Source organism: Microtus pennsylvanicus, chromosome 7 (assembly GCF_037038515.1).
Source record: "Microtus pennsylvanicus isolate mMicPen1 chromosome 7, mMicPen1.hap1, whole genome shotgun sequence".
Classification (NCBI taxonomy): Eukaryota; Metazoa; Chordata; class Mammalia; order Rodentia; family Cricetidae; genus Microtus; species Microtus pennsylvanicus.
The window spans coordinates 44,934,175-44,950,728 of record NC_134585.1 but is presented as its reverse complement, the minus strand read 5'-3'; the positions used below and the strand labels follow the sequence as shown (position 1 = coordinate 44,950,728).

Below are 16,554 nucleotides of genomic sequence, written 5' to 3'. Positions count from 1 at the left end.
GCAGAGAAAACAACCTTTATTTGATTCTTACTGAGATTTATTGTTTTTAATAATGCCACTTTTCAGAAGTATCGTCATGTGCTCACTTAGACAGGCTGACAAAGTGAATACTCATATTGTAATGCAAAGTACCTCTCAGGTCATAAGTTAAGACATATATAGTGCAGTGACAGGTCAATCAAACGCCCGCAGCAGACAGCAAACCCCAGCCTCCCTTGCCCACCAACTGGCTCTCATTTTGCACCAAAGAATCCACAATGGAAAGCTGGCCAAACATAGAACACAGATGGCTACCGACTGACATGAAAAGTAAATTTTATTAAACATGTTTACATACATGAGTGGGAAGTTCATTTAAAAGCACAGGGGAGTGTTAAGACAAGTGGTCAAATAGAAAGATTCTACCCAATTATAATCAGTTGGTCGTTAGCCACTAAGACAGAACGGAATCTAGTAGAGGTGCACCAATTGCTTCGGTTCTTCCTGCACAGCATGGTGAGTGGTGGTCAATCTGTGCCCTGTGGAATGATGGGCAGGTAATTCTGACATGTGGAAATCATAATAAATAATTCACTTGGTGCAGGCAGTATGTCTATGGATATTAAAACCTAGTGTGTACACAGTGTCTACATGTGTTACAGCCCCACGGGAGGAATCTACACCAAAATATTTATTAGAAGGAATTTGGTCCGTACTACATCACGTTTTCCAGAGGGTAAAAAATAAGATCCGTCTATAGACATTTCACCCCAGACCCACGTACTGAGTCTGACTAAAACCTGCAAAATGTCTGTAACAAAAATGGATGGCTTAGATTTCTTGATTAGTTCAGTATATTAATTAACAAGCAAACTGTACAAGTACATGCAACATACAAGCTGGCCTATGTGGAGCTAACATACATTATTAAATAACCTTTTGTCTCTTTGCTTTTTTCTTTCTTTTTCATTTTTTTATACAAAATATGCATGCAGCTTTGAACAGCTCCAAGTCATGCTGCTCTAACTGTGAAATCACAAAAGTTGGAACGACTCATAAAAGGAGGGAGAGCATCATTGATGTAGCTGCAGGGCCAGGCGCCTGCAGCACATACACAGAGGGTCACAAGGGGGGTCCAAGGCCAAGAAAACCCAAATGAAGAATATGCAAATTGGAATTGGACTGTATTCTTTTGCTTCCCCCAAAGTAAAATCGTGTGCATTAAAAAAAAAAAAAATCAAGCTTTGTGCTTGCATTGACCTTAAAGAAATATAAACTAAAATCCAATAAGAACATTAGTTTAGTGCAGAGTATATGACCTGGAATTTCCAGGGCAATAGTAACCAGCTCATACCATGCTCTTTCCAGGGCAGAGGGGAGAGTCTACACTGAGGCATGGCTGAGAAGCCTGGGCATAGCTGAAAGTGTCTTAGGCTCAAATCCACTTTTAGTCACCATTTTGGGAAGTTGAGAGTATGGTTCCTATATGTGAGCATTTTTTCCTTTTGTTATCTGGAAGTAAAAGGCATTGCAAAATGGTTTCTGAAGCAATACTATGTGGCTAGCCTTCATCCCCAGCAGTAGCTGCAGATCGACTTGAAAGTCTTTCATGTCAACAATGGAAAACATGAACAAAGTATCTGGAATGCAAACAGATATGCTCTTCACTGAAATGGGATTCTGTGACTACCAGTTTGGAAGGTGAGCTCTTTTTTGGGGGGTGGGGAGGGGTTGTACATACAAGACTTGGAAGAACTGAGAACTGACTGCCAGTGATACCCTTCCCTGGCTTCACCTCACCCAGCTTTTGAAAACATCCGGGGGAAAACGCTACAGAAACTGCTTCAGCCCTTTTTTTGGTGCTTCTGGAAAAAGAAAGGAAGGGCCTCTGTTATCACCACTAACCCTGTTATGACAAAGCAAAGGAGAAAAAAATACCAAAAAAAAAAACAACCAAAAAACAAAACCCAAACTAGTAGAAACCACAAAGACAATGAAGACAGAAACAAAGACAAGGGGAGAAAAGAAACTAGCAAACAGCACACAGGTAACTAAAGCACACAGACAACTAAACAACCTTAAACACCAGGGAAGTAACCCTGCTTGTGGTCTGTGCGGAAACGTGTGACGTATAACTTTTCAGAGTGAGAGTTTCCAGTTTGTTCTATTTGGTGTGTGTGTGTGTGTGTGTGTGTGTGTGTGTGTGTGAACTGGACATTTCCTCTTTTCCTATTTGCTGGAAGCATCAGTGACTCTCACTAGCATGTCTTCTCTCTGTAACCTGAATGACTGCCTTGTTCTGTCATATGAAGCCATGTTTTAAACAACAATTGGGATGTAATACCGAAAAACTACTACAGGCAAAACACAAGTTGATTGTCTGTCTCCAACAATGCTCTTGATCATGAAATATCTGGTTCTGATAATTATCCTGAAATGTGAAGTTTGGTTGGAAGGGTAAGAGTTTACTATGATCGGATGCAGGGAGGCCCAGATGAACTCTCCAGAGATGATTGGGAAGCCCGACGGGTCAGGGGAGTGAGGGTGGGATCCACCAGTGATGATGGAGGGAACAATTTATACCATCCAATCACCATGCTGGACAGATCAAGTTCTTCCAACAAGATTTGAGCCACACCCATAAAGCATTTGTGGTCCATTCTTCCATAGTCACCCCAGACGATCACCTGTAGACAGAAACACAATGTAATTTGAACTTCCTTTCTCCACATGTGAGAGGGTCACATCTCTCATTCTGTAAAAGTGTAGAAAAGTTAAACGTTAAGACACAAGGCTATGAGAAAGCATGCAAACAAATATCTACACATATGTTTAAGTCAGTACTGCCCTTTCATATAATAAATAATGATGAGTCTCTAAACACTTTTACTATTAACTACACTGGTGTCAGACAAGCCTTTCAGTACACACATTCTTGGGTTCTGCATTCTAATTTTGGGCTCATCTATGTTTGGTTGTAAACCATTTACCCCTTCTGAACCCTGCTTTCTCAATGTACACTGACAAATTATTTAATTCCTGTGATCCTAAAAGATACTTTTACCATAGAAATAATGATATTTAGGGAACAAAGGTGTTAGAACCTTTAAAAGAGGTATATATGGAAGTACCTAACAACAGCTATTTGTTGGTCTCTATTCTTTTTCTTCTACAATCTTCCATTTTATGGCTTATATCTGATATTGAGTAATGTTAAATCAATTATTATTATCATTTTTGCCATGGTATCTTTCTATGTATCTATCTACCTACTTGTCATCTATATCTAAGTTTACCTACCATCCATCCATCTATCTAATCAATCTATCTATCTATCTATCTATCTATCTATCTATCTATCTATCTATCTATCTATCTATCTATCTATCTATCTATTCATCCATCCATGTCTATCTCTATATCTACCTATCATCTATCTATAACCTATCATCTCATCATCTTTCCATCTATCATCAGCCTATCAACCCATCTATCATCAGCCTATCTACCATCAATATTACCTACTATCCAACTCTGTATCATCTATCTTCAGGATGGCTATGTATCAAGAAGAAAAAAAGTGACAAAGAGAGAGAAAACATTAATTTTGTTTCTTTCCACTACATATATCACATATTGATAACACTATAGATACTGCATTATAAATTGACCAGTTTATATATGTCTACCTAATGACATTGGTAAATTAGGCTTTATTGAATTGATTCTCCTCAGTGCTACCCATATCTTTAGCTAGACCAATAGATATCACCATAACCAGCCAAGAAATGTGTTACTGACCTGAAGAACTTTACCCTGTGGACTTTCATCAAATACAAGGGACTGCTGATACAAAGGGTCAAGAGTTTTCCGTGCAATTCTTGTCTTCTTTTTGGCAATACAGGCTCCATTTTCCAAAAGATAGACTTTCACATAGGGTGCTAAACAAAGGTGAGTAGACATGTAAGAATGTATTGCTCGAACTAGCTCTGCTTTTATGAATTGATGCCTCATTGGAGACTTGGAGACTTTTATTATATAGACATTTTCATAGGTCTAAAAACTCTACTCCTTACAATCCATACATACATCACCACTACTGTGTCTTTCCTCATTTCAAAGAAATGTCCATTCAGTGGTCTTGACTCATTTACTTAAGTCAGGGCTGGCATTACAGTGCAGGTAAACATCTTAAATCTTAATGTTTTGTGTTTTCTTTTGTGGTTTTAGGTATGCAGAAAAACTATGTAGCACAAAGAATGGCTATAATTACAATTTTTTCTTTTGGAAAATAACAGCATTTTCCTAGTACTTTTCAACAAAGTAATTGTGAAAACAAAACCCAGATCCTTTTTTATAAAATCAAATATCACAGAAAATTGCTTTTTAAGGAAAATGATTGCTTAAAGCAAAATCAAGCTTCAAATGCATTATTTTCTCACCCTTTAGCTAAGATCAATTATAAAGCAAAATGCAACAAAATTTTCAAGATTTTCCATATTTAAGCTTTGCCCAGGGACTGGAGAGATGGCTCAATAGTTAACAATCTATACTCCTCCTGCAGTTGGATCCAGGATCAGTTCCTAGAACTCACAGAGCAGCTCACAACAACCTGTAACTCCTGTTCCAGGAGGTCCAGCGTTCTCTTCTGGCTCCTCTGAGCACTGCATGGGTGTACAGAGGTGTATGCAAATCAACATGCACATTAAAATAAACACACCTGAGAAGAGCCCAGTCACATCAGTGCTACTTTTCCTTACCAGGGGTAGACTTGGAGCCAGGCTTTTGTGTAAGGCTCCGGGCTCTGATAACTTCAACCTCCAATTGGCCCTTTTTATCCTCCATTCCGATTTGGATATCACCTGAAAGTGAAGACACAAGAAAATCGCAGGTTCTGTTCAAATCATGAAACAAGGAAAAAAAATGGAGGAACGTTGGTAGATGCTGAAGTGTGATTTCTGGGATGGTTAATATGAACACCACCATATTATATTATATTATTATAATATAATATAATAATATATAATGTATATATTATATATTATCCCAGCCAATGGTGTACTGGTATCAAACTTCTACCAGCACTGTATGGCATCTAAATGTTGGGGACTAATATGATGCATATTTTGTAAAGCTATCAAATTAAGTACGCTTTTCTTTATTCCAAAATTATTGTAAGTTTTATAAAACTGTGAATTAATATGGGATTTTATCAAATGTGCTTCTATATGTTAATATGGGTATTTTCTTCTTGATTAATGAGGTTAATTACATTCTTTTTTCAGGTATTAAATCAACCATGCATTTGTGATAAGAAGTTGGTTTATTATTATTACTTTTAATATTAACATATTTGTGTTGTTTGAGTTTGTAGAGACTTTTTGGAAGTATGAGTTAGGAGGGGAAACTACTTTGGGATGTATTGCATGAGAGAAGAATCTATTATCAATTAAAATCAGACTTCTGGTTTGGGAATTGTTTTTAATCACTGAATTTTAAAATATGGCTTCTATCATATGCTCTCTTCCCTCATTCTGGAACAATGATTATATAAACTTTAGAATTATTTTTTCCCTCTCCATATCTTTCTAGTTATACTTTTCATTCTCCTGTTTCTCCAATTAATTCTGGATACCCTCTTATGGCTTATCCTGCAGTTAATCATTTTTCTTCCTGGCTTTTCTAAAATAATGCAATCTTTCAATTCTTAACTTACTTACATTTCTTAGTTCTAGAAAACTCAGTTTTTTAAAAATAATTTCATTATAATAAGATTTCTCAAATTTATTCTTTACTCCTTGAGCCATATAATCTTTGAAGGATTTATTTTTACTTTGTGTATGTGTGCACACCTGTGTGGGGTTATAGTTATGTATGCCTTGTGACCTGTGAACCCATAAGAATGTGTTGGATCCCTTAGAACTGCAGTTACAGCCACAGAATATGGGTTCTGAGAAGTAGGGTCCTCTGGGAGGGCAGTGAGTGCTCTAACCCCTGACATCCCTCTCTAATTTTTTCAGTCTACCTCTTTAACTTTCATATACGGATTCGGTTTGAGTTGACATCTATGTTCTACTGCTTTTGTATGTAAAAGCAATGTTTCCTTTTCTATTTTTGTCTGGTTATCTGTGCTTGATACCTGGTGATTGTATTTACAATATTGTTTTCACAAAAATATGTTATCATGATTATCATTTTTTTAGAAATTATTTACTTTTTTCCATAAACTGTGTGCAATCTCTGATCAGTTTAGTGAATGGTTTAAGTAATTCTAATTCCCCATTTCTAAATTCTAAATATCCTCCCATTTTACATCCAACTTGCCTATATTTTTAAAGTAGAGACAAACCATCTCATCTGAACCAGGAAGAGGGTGGTCACCAGAACATACTTCTTTCAACCACTGGTTGTTGATTTTGTTCCTTACTTTTTAAGCTTGTGTTTTGTGAATCCTAACACACAACTGCATTGCATTCCTTCAATGTCATGTATGCCTTACGTTTGAGAATAGTAAACTTTCATTTGTAATACTACTATACAATTCTAAATGACCTTGTCAACTATAAAACTTCAGAAGAATAATCCTTACCCATGGCAGGCGTGGCGAGGGTTTGGCGGCCAACAAGCTGAGCTGGCCCCAGTCCATCAAGGAAATCACTGAACTGACTATCGGGTCCTACTCGAACTCCAGGGAATATTAAGCTACAGCAAACGAAAGAGAATAAACATAATTTAGACTTCTCCTCTTGGCACTTTGTAAACAGTTCTGATCAGCAGATATACCCCGGTTATTTACTCATGATACCTATGAGTCAAGCAGATGAGCCTCAAGAGCTATTGAAGGGAGCTTTCGAATTTCACCTTAAGGCCTGCGGCTCCATTCAGGGGCACTCTCTAACAATTTTTAGTATGTCAACTATTCTAGATATTTATAATTTAATATCATTAGCTTCACATGTTTATTCATGAGCATTAGAAGACGTGAATGCAAAATCTTTAAACAGCTGCTTGTATATTTAATAAATATTATTGGAAAGTAAATATTCTTCTTTACAATCAAAACATTTAATGCCTTCAATTTTGAAAATTTGTACTTATCATTACTAGTGTGTGTGTGTGTGTGTGTGTGTGTGTGTGTGTGTGTGTGTGAATGTAGGCATGGACATGCCATTGCCGTGGCTGTGTATAGAGGTCAGAGGACAACCTTCCGAAACCAGCTCTTCCTTTACACCTTCAAACTCAGGTCATAAGGCACATGTATTCCCTACAAAGCTACCTTACAGACTGTAATTTATCAAATTTGAGTTTTTTTTTTAGGGGGTTAAATGCTGGTGACTGGATAATTATGAAAAACTTGTAAGTGGTTCATCTCTTGCAATCTCACGAAACGTTAGTGACTAAAGCACATAGTTCTAACCCCAAAGTTCTTAAGCATGTGCAAATGCTGATTTTGTTAAGTAACCACACAACTTAGTAAACGTTCTCACAAATAAAAAAAAAATGTTCTTATACACTTTGAGAGATACCCAATTTTAGAGTTAAAAAGCTTTGATTGGGAAAAATGAGGTAGAGTCCTTTTTCTTTTATACTGAGATAAAATGAATTATTGTCATTTTAAAAACAGGAAACTGTAAATTCTTCTAGGTAAAAACACGTCAGGTTCACAGCATCATAGAGCTCAGAAAAGCTTGGAGAGAAATTGGGGATTCAGAAATCACTTTCTCCTATCTAAATATTCATTCTGCTTCTGGTGGCAGAGCTAGGCCGTATGTTTCCTATATGAAAAAAGTCGTTAAATGTGGCAGTTCCATACTGTCTGTTCAGTGCAGGACAGCACTTTCTTCCTTTGATACGTTTGATAATGTGTCCGCTGGTGTTTATAGAATGTCAGGCTAGAAACAGATGGCGAAACTTCCGGTTATGAGAATAAGTGACACAGCAGGAAATCCTAAGCAATCCATATCCCTAGGTGCCACGCAGCAAGATGCCACTCACTTCCCCTCGGAGCTGTAGCTGTTGATGCTGCCATCCGTGGACTCTCGGCTCGGCTGTCTCACCATCTTCCGCATTTCGGCTGCCATTCCCGTTTCCGTACTCCGCTGGATGGTACTTTTTAACTTCTTGTGGCCCGACTCTGGTCGGAAAGAATGGAAACAAGCACCAAGTTTTACTTAGCCAGCTTTTCCCTGAATATCAACTGACTCTGTGAAAGTGATAGTTACTTTTCATTAGCATTAAAAGTTTAACAAGAACAGCCGTGACCTAAGAGAATAAATCTCTCTCCGAAGAGTTCTTTCCTTGGGAGGTTAGCAGTAGGTACAACAGCCCACAGCTCCAGGCGTGTCCCGCTAGCATCTCTGACCCTGGGAACGGAAGTGAACTACTGTAGTACTGCTATGGCAACTTCATTGAAAAGAATAGATCTGGCACTGGATTGCTACATGGAAAATAATACCGAGCAATTTCATAGGTTACTCCTAGACTGAAACAGTACAACTGTGTGGAAGTCGAGCTAAAGAAAGGCCATATCCTACAAACATGAGATTTCCCAAAATGAAAAACTTGATAGCATTGGAGCATCCGTGTACCAAGAACCTTCATATAAAGAAATAGTAATTATTCGGTTTCATTTTTACATTACCTTAATTTAGGCTATCTAACTGGGATGGAATATGGGTTACCTAATCAGGTAGAACAGGTGTAAACTATCTTCATTCTAAAGAATCATGACTCTCTCCAGCTTTCTGATTCAGCCCTATGACCTGCCTGGCATCGAGGGGGAGTTGTTATCATTTGAACTGTATACTAGCTTATTTCCATTTCATTTTTTCTAAGGTAGCGTTCTATTGTATAGCTCATGTTGGTTTTGTAGTCCCGAGGTGGCACTGACCAGCTTTGAGCTCCCAACATTCCTCCTTCAGCCACCACATGTTGATATTTTACACATGTGCCACCACACCAGGCTCATTTCAGTTGTTCATAAACTAAATTCAGAGCAATGTCTCTGATCCCTGTGCAATGCAATACCCAGTATTTTACTCATAGCTTGACAATGAACATCTAAAATGTTTACTTTTTATACATACAATCAATGCCTAAAGGTAAGACAAACTACAAAGCTTTTTTTTCCATAGACAAAGTCCATTTACATTTCTGCTTTACCATTTCGTGTTGTATAATTTAAGACTCATTAGAAACATATAAGTACTTTTCATATATAAGATATGCGTATATACGAAAATACTCATTTGCCATTATCTTTCACAAATATGAGTATTTATGTATACTCTTAAATACATCACATAAATGGTAACATTTACACTCTCATTTTGGTCACTGTGTCTCTAGCATTTTGTATTATAAAATATAAAATAAACTTATATAACACTTATATAGTATACTACATATTCTTATAGATGCTTTTGGTGCATTTATTACATTTTTTTACTGCTCACCTTCTTATTGCTATTTTTGCTAAAGAGAATGTATGTATATTACAAAGTGTTAAGTATTACAGAAATAGCAAACATTGAAGATGGTCTTTATCTCCTTGTCCTACTTCAGGATTCTTCTTCTCTCATGCTGTATCCGTCATAAAACTTCCGTCTACTTGCTGTCATTCTGCAGTTAAATCAATATCTGGGAGTGCAGATGATACGTGAGTGTTGCTCACTGCCATCCCTCTTGTCAAGAAGGATACTTTTAAACTCAACAATGGGCTATTACACATTCTAGCAGGCCATTTTCTCATTACAGCCAATATAACACATTAAAATGTTAGCATGGTTGTGTTAGATAGCAATGCAGATTTCAAACTAAACTATGTCTTCACTTATAGGCATTCCCATTATGATAGAGAAGTTTTTACCGTATAAACCACAAGGAATTGAAATGCTAGTGATCTCCATTGTAATTTCTGAATTGCCCTTCAAGAAAGGACGTGGCATTTACAGTGCTACCAATACTCACAGCCATGTCCCAATTTTCCCACCTGAGACTTAGGAGTTCTTTTCTTATTTCCCCTTTTGAGTCTCTTGTTTATTCCCACGTGACTTATTTTTATAGAACATGTCTACTAACTGAGGACAGGAACTTCATTCATGGCCATTGTAAATACTGTTGGCATTCATTTGTTTATATACCATGCCTACTTCTTAGGTGTGGTTATTTAAAAAATTAGGGTGTTGTTAGAACATCTCTCATTTATGCCTATGAATTGGTTAGATTCCACTTCAGAGATAGGAGAAAGCCATGGGCATACAAGTTGAATGAATATTCTAGTCCAAAATGTATAACCACCTCAAAACTCCCAAGCTTTATGGGTGCTGATATGATGTTACAAGTAAAAAATTCCTATGTGATAGGGCATAATCAAAATAGAGGTGGACTAAAAGGGCTTCAGGGGTAGGTAAAGTCAGTTTTCTTCAAGAATTGGTCCCTGGTATGTCAATCAAACTCCAGAAGATAGCCCACACCACGAGCATATGAATAGCCCAAAGAAGAAATCAGTGGGCTATAAAAAAAATAGAGAAAATATGAATTTGGATATGGGGAGGAATATGAGGTAAATATAATTAATATATACTGTATGCATATATGAATTTCTTAAAAATTATTTAAAGTATTATATTAAAGTTTCCAGAGTATGAGTAGAATGTACATGAAACATGAATAAATTTCATGTTTATACTTAGTTCCACCCTTAAGATCTAATTATGTATTTGTAAAAACCACAAAATGTGTAAAAACAAAACACCTTATATGAATGATGTTTGGTCTGTATTATCAAAGTGTCAAGAGAAGTGAAGTTATGATGATTGTTTACCAAGGGCTTGTGAGGTAATATGGCCAGGGTGGAGTACCAATTCATACTGAAATAGAGCCCTAGTGGAGACTGTAAATGGTAAGGTTCTATTGGGAGCTGGAGGAAAAACTGTTAAGAGGATTATATTGGGAGTCTCAGGTTACTGTAATTTTTCATTCTTTCATCCTTCAATCAGTAATTGCTTACAAAAACTTTTCTATGGTCATGCTCAATCCGAGATGTGAGACACATATTAAAACTATAAATGTTCTGCTACCATCAAGATTACATTGTACTTTGCGTACACAAGAGAAGAAAACAACCAAGATATATTATCGGAGGTAGTAGGTGCTGTGAATTAAACACTGGACAGAGTAAGGATACAGATAGCAGTGGGGTGGAGCAGCAGTGACTTCATTTGCAAAGTCACGAAGGAGAAGGGAAGTTCCATGCTGTACGGTGGGTCGTGGAAACAGCGACGGGGAGGCTGAGCACGCCGGTGAGCAGTCTGCAGAGATGGTTTGTACAGTAGCTCTCAGGTCCCTGAAGTCCTCTTTTCGTGATGATGTTGACTCTGGCCCAGAGATCTGCTGCCACAGATCTCAGGACTCCATGTGTATCTGATTATCCAGGTAACCGCGTTGTTGAGAGCCCAAACCTGATTTTTTTTTTTAAAAGTCTACTAAACACAGGTTAAACTACTTAAACATAGGTTTAAATATTTAACACCTGTTACACATTTGTTTGGCAGATGGAAAGAAAAAAAAAACTTTAAAAATGAATAACCTTTATTTTTTGTACTCTCACTTACAAATTTTTATGCATGCGTGTGTCTGAGTGTATGTGTCATGTATGTGCAGTGCCCACAGAGGTCAGAGGAAAGAGTTAGAATCCCTGGAACTGGATTTACAGGCAGTTGTGACGATATAAGAGTCGGGAGAGCAACTCAGGTCTCCTAGAAGATTAGAGTGAATTCCTACTGATGAGCCACATTCCAGCTCTAATTTGTTTCCAATTTTAAACTGACATATCCATTTTTCTAAAAGCAGGGCATAACTCTAGAAACTTTTAGGGCTGTTTTAAACTCAATAATTTTCATATTGTATAAATATGAAATAAATATTGTATAAATACATTTATATACTATAAACTTTGGAAAAAGAAAAATATTACATTTAAGAGGTAAGTTATTAAATTTTTATATTCACCCAATCCTGTAAACTCGAATAATGCTTTTATAATTTTCAAGTCTTGTGTAATTCTTAGGCGGGAAGCCAGCCAATAACTGACACCCACTGGTTGACTTATTTAGATTAACAAATATCAACAAAAAGATGCCATTGGACTGAGCCTGAGAAAGGCCTGACTAGAAGCTAAATAAGCAGTTTCAGCTTTGATTCTGCCTTGTTCAAATTCATAAGGGCTATCAGGGCTTAATGTTAATTTAGAATGTAAGAGCTGGAGGGATTATTGTCTTATGTGTAAAGAGGTTGTAAATAGACAGAAAGGTAATCCAGGCAAGAACACTGTGCAGCATTTATTCTGGGTCCAGTCTCTTTTCGATGTTGGCATACAGCCATGAATCAAGAGAGAGAACCTGGTCCTAACAGGGCACATGTTCTAGAAGTCACAGCAACTTGTTTAAATCACTGGAGTTAGCAGTAAATGTATGGCTAGAAACCCAGGTCTCGGAATCTCAGGATTGTGAACATTCTGTCACACCACAGTTTAGGAAAGCATGAAGTCTGGCCTTTCCTGCTTTGTAAACAATAAATGGTTTTGCTGTAGATAGTTTTCTGTATTAATTCATATATGTATGTCCATATTCCTCTGTGAACCTGCTAAAGTCTCAATCTGCATAGGCATAAATGCATTCAATCATCTGTATTGATAACATCCATACATTATATTTTGTCACTATTAACATCTAATGAGGAATTATTCACCTGGTAAAGACATGCAGTCACCTTATGCAATTATGGCATGATTTTATTTGAAAATCCTGCTCTAAGTATTTTACAATTGTAAAGGTTAGAAAACAGTGCATTTTCATATAAACCATTAACTCATGAGGAATTAGTGAAATATGTAATACTTCAAGTAACATCATGCTGTTGTAAAGCAAACAGTCTCTCAAAGGGCTTTACAAAATATGTCATATTGGCATGTGAACTCCTTTTGCATATTTGAATACGTATGTTTTACAAACACTTATTGACTCACTAATTCATCACGTACTCTTTAAATATAAACAAGCTATACTATGCCAAGCATTGCTCTGGTGTGCCGATACAACAGTAACAGGACAGGGTAGAGCATACCAACGCTTATGTATGAGTGAGAGCCATAAGAAATACAGACAGAAAGAAGGACAAGACACAACACATAGAGGAAGTGCAAGTCTAAGTTTCTAAGTGTAATCACGCAGAAAGGACCTGTAGGGAATGTATATGGAAGGGTTTGGAGGGAGGAAACAGAAGGAAGAAATATTGTGATTAAATTACAATTTCAAAAAAAAAAAAAGCCGGGCGGTGGTGGCGCACGTCTTTAATCCCAGCACTCGGGAGGCACAGGCAGGCAGATCTCTGTGAGTTCGAGACCAGCCTAATCTACAAGAGCTAGTTCCAGGACAGGCTCCAAAACCACAGAGAAACCCTGTCTCGAAAAACCAAAAAAAAAAAAAAAAAAAAAAAAAAAACAACCAAAAAACAAAACAAAAAAAAGAGTCATTCAGGCATGATAGTATGTGCTTTAATCCTGACACTCTGGAGGTGGAGGAAGAATAATCACAAGTTTATCCTTGGCTATCTAATAAGTTCAAGGCCAGGCCTGGACTATGTGAGATACCTTCTAAAACAAGTGTGTATGTGTGAGAGTTTCCACGCATGATTTATGCGTACCACCTGTGTGCCCAGTGTCTGTGGAGGCCATAAAATCCTTGGGATATCCCGAGATATCATATCCCATGGAAATGGAGGCGCATACAGTTGTGAGTTGCCATATGGGCTCTGGGAATCAGACCCAAGTCCTTCGGAAGAACAGACAATATTCCTCACCACTGGACTATATCTGCAGACTTTCACAGGCTCTTTTCTGCCTCACTTTTCTCATATATAACAGAAGGGAAGAAAATAAGCCAGATCCCTAGAAAGACATTCAGCACATATTTTATTTCATAGGTGAACTTAATTTTAAAACTTATTAAATAAAAAGCAAGTATATTCATGCCACAAACAAATCTATAAGATATAAAAGTAAAAGGACACTATGGCGGGGTGGGGATGAGGAGGTCAGTAGAAGGAGAAGAGATGACACATGGTATTGTGTGATGAATTCACAAACATGAATAGAGTAATGTGTAGTTATGCAAACCATTAATTTATGCTAACTAAATGTTAATTTTTTATAAAGGGACTAACATTAGTCTATACAATTGTATGTTTGTGTGTGTGTGCAAGTGTGTGAGCCTGCGCAGGGAGGCCAGATTTTATTAGGTATCTTCGTGTATTGTTCTCTGTCTTAGATTTTGAGAGTTGTTCATTGAATCTGGCTCTCTCCCTTTTGACTAGACTGGTTGGCCAGCAAGGCTCCCAGATCCTATATCCATTCCTCATTCCCTAGAGGAGGGCTCAGGCATGCACCACCATTCCTCCCTTTTACACTGAGATAGGGATCAAATCAAGGCCTGGGGTTTGGGATGCAAGCTTACTTATCAATCGAGCCACTGCCTGGGAATTTATATGGTAATTTTAAGTACTAAATGTAAAATCGCCATAAAGTAATTCAGGAAAAAAGACAGGAGAAAAAAGAAAACAAGAGTGAAGATGAGAGAGGAATAAAAGAGAAGAGAAAGGGGGAGAGGAAGTACAGAAAGGGGAGAAGTAGAAGATGAAAGAAAAGAGACTCTAGAGAAGGAGGGGAGGGGGAGAGGATAGGGACAGAGAAACGGATAGATGGGGGAAGACAAGGTGAACTGGAGCCCTAGGAACAGAATATTCCCCAGCTGTGATGGAAGATGCTTGCCTTGCCCTACAGGTCAAGTAAAGACTTCTATTAGCTGGACTGCCCTAAAGTGTCACAATATTCTTTAGTTTTTAAACAAATAACAAAACTATTCTTTTTGAGTTGTGCCAAGGTTTATTTAAAGCTACATTCTATTTTCAGGCGAATAAGCATTACTTGTAAAAATTTCATAGTTCTGAGGCTTATTTTGGAAAATTGACTTTCTCTAACTTTTTCGGTATTCCCATTTGCCTAATTATTCTCCAAATTATTTCAACAAACTGAGAAGTCTACTATTGCTTTTTTAACTACTCATTTTCCAAAGAAATCTATAACAAAATCAGGGCAGTAGTAGAGTCAAATGAAATTATTTGATATAGTCTTGGAAGATAGAGGGAATAAGCCCCCTAGGCAATACTTTCCTCCAAAGAATAGTTCAAATATTTTGTGATTATGTACTTAACCTTTTTCTTCTACTTTCATAACCCTGAGAGGTAAATGTTCCTCTTTGCTCTCTCTCTGGTACTTTAATTCTATGCAGATGCAATTTGAGACTGGCACTCCCCTCTGCGAAACACCAATGGTTGCATGCTTCAGCTTGCTTGCACCTGATCTCTCTTCTCTCCTAAACACATGCCTTGTCTGTTACATCTTGGAACACATGCCTGTCTGTTACATCATCAGTCTATCACACTTGTCTTTCCAGCGAAGTGCCCTCATTGTCCTTCCCCTTGCCTAGTTGGCAAATTGTAAACAACCAAGTTCAAGATAGCCTTCAAGGGATGATAATCAACCTGCATATTAAACTAGAAGGCCCTGCCCAACAATATTTAAGAGTGTAACACACACACACACACACACACACACACACACACACACCTGTACACCTGTACCACACACTGGTTTGGCCATAGCCCAGTCTGATTGAAGAGTCAAATGCTGAACACCCTTGTGTAAACTGACTGATTTCATATCCCTTAATGTGATGATGCCAATCATAGGATATGGAAGAGGATAGATAATGGATCTTATGAGAAGACAGTGTGAACACAGATATTTGTTAGGGACAAAACCAAATGAGTTATGGCATTTGATAGGGTGTGGGCTTTCATTTATTGCTTAAGGTCATGGGTATGCTCAGAAGCTCTCGTGAGTAGAACTGGACATTTGACAGTCCAATGTCATGGTGTGAATTGTGACTCCCGCACAATGTAAAACTTGAGTACTTTCCAATGTGCCGTATTTGAAAAATCAAAACATGTACTTTAGGATAGACATAATTCAATATAGCATAATGACAAGGTTAGATCAGAGGTGAGAGGATGAAGTAAGGACAGGGAAAGGAGGAGAAGTGAGGGAAGAGGAGAGGAGGGGAGGGAAGGTAAGGTAAGAAAAGATGAGAGAAGAGGAGAAGAGAGGAGAGGGAAGGAGAACAGAGGAGAGGGAAGGGGAGATACTTTAGCACTTTTGCAGATGGGTCACACCAGAAGGAAGCAGGAGAGGGCCACTAATTTTAGGCCTCCAGAAAACAACAACAACAACAACAACAAGAACAACGCTGCCATCATCTGCTCTTACTGAGACTCTGGGGCTTAAGTCACTCACTGTATTCCTTTGTAACAACAAACGACCTCAAGAATGGATTATTATTTTCACATTCTAAAGCGTTCAGTTTATTTACAAAGGTGATGATTTAAATTCGACTTAAACCATGCAGTCTGAGGATGAGATTGAGCATTCAGTGCCAGGATAGACTTGTTTTTCAGCTT

General features: G+C 37.6%; 1 protein-coding gene across 47 annotated transcripts in view; it reads right to left on the bottom strand.

Annotated features, from left to right (window-relative positions):
• Window positions 1-298: 298 nt before the first annotated feature.
• The window catches only part of Rims1 (regulating synaptic membrane exocytosis 1), a 468,726-nt gene continuing 452,470 nt past the window's right edge, over window positions 299-16,554 (bottom strand). For all 47 annotated transcript variants that reach the window (XM_075980581.1, XM_075980583.1, XM_075980600.1 and 44 more), the window contains 5 exons: window positions 7,975-8,113; window positions 6,569-6,681; window positions 4,740-4,841; window positions 3,781-3,920; window positions 299-2,666 (listed from right to left, as the gene is read on the bottom strand). In XM_075980581.1, the coding sequence (XP_075836696.1) occupies window positions 2,448-2,666; window positions 3,781-3,920; window positions 4,740-4,841; window positions 6,569-6,681; window positions 7,975-8,113 (713 nt within the window). In that variant the 3' untranslated portion in view covers window positions 299-2,447. The remainder of the gene's footprint in view (window positions 2,667-3,780; window positions 3,921-4,739; window positions 4,842-6,568; window positions 6,682-7,974; window positions 8,114-16,554) is intronic.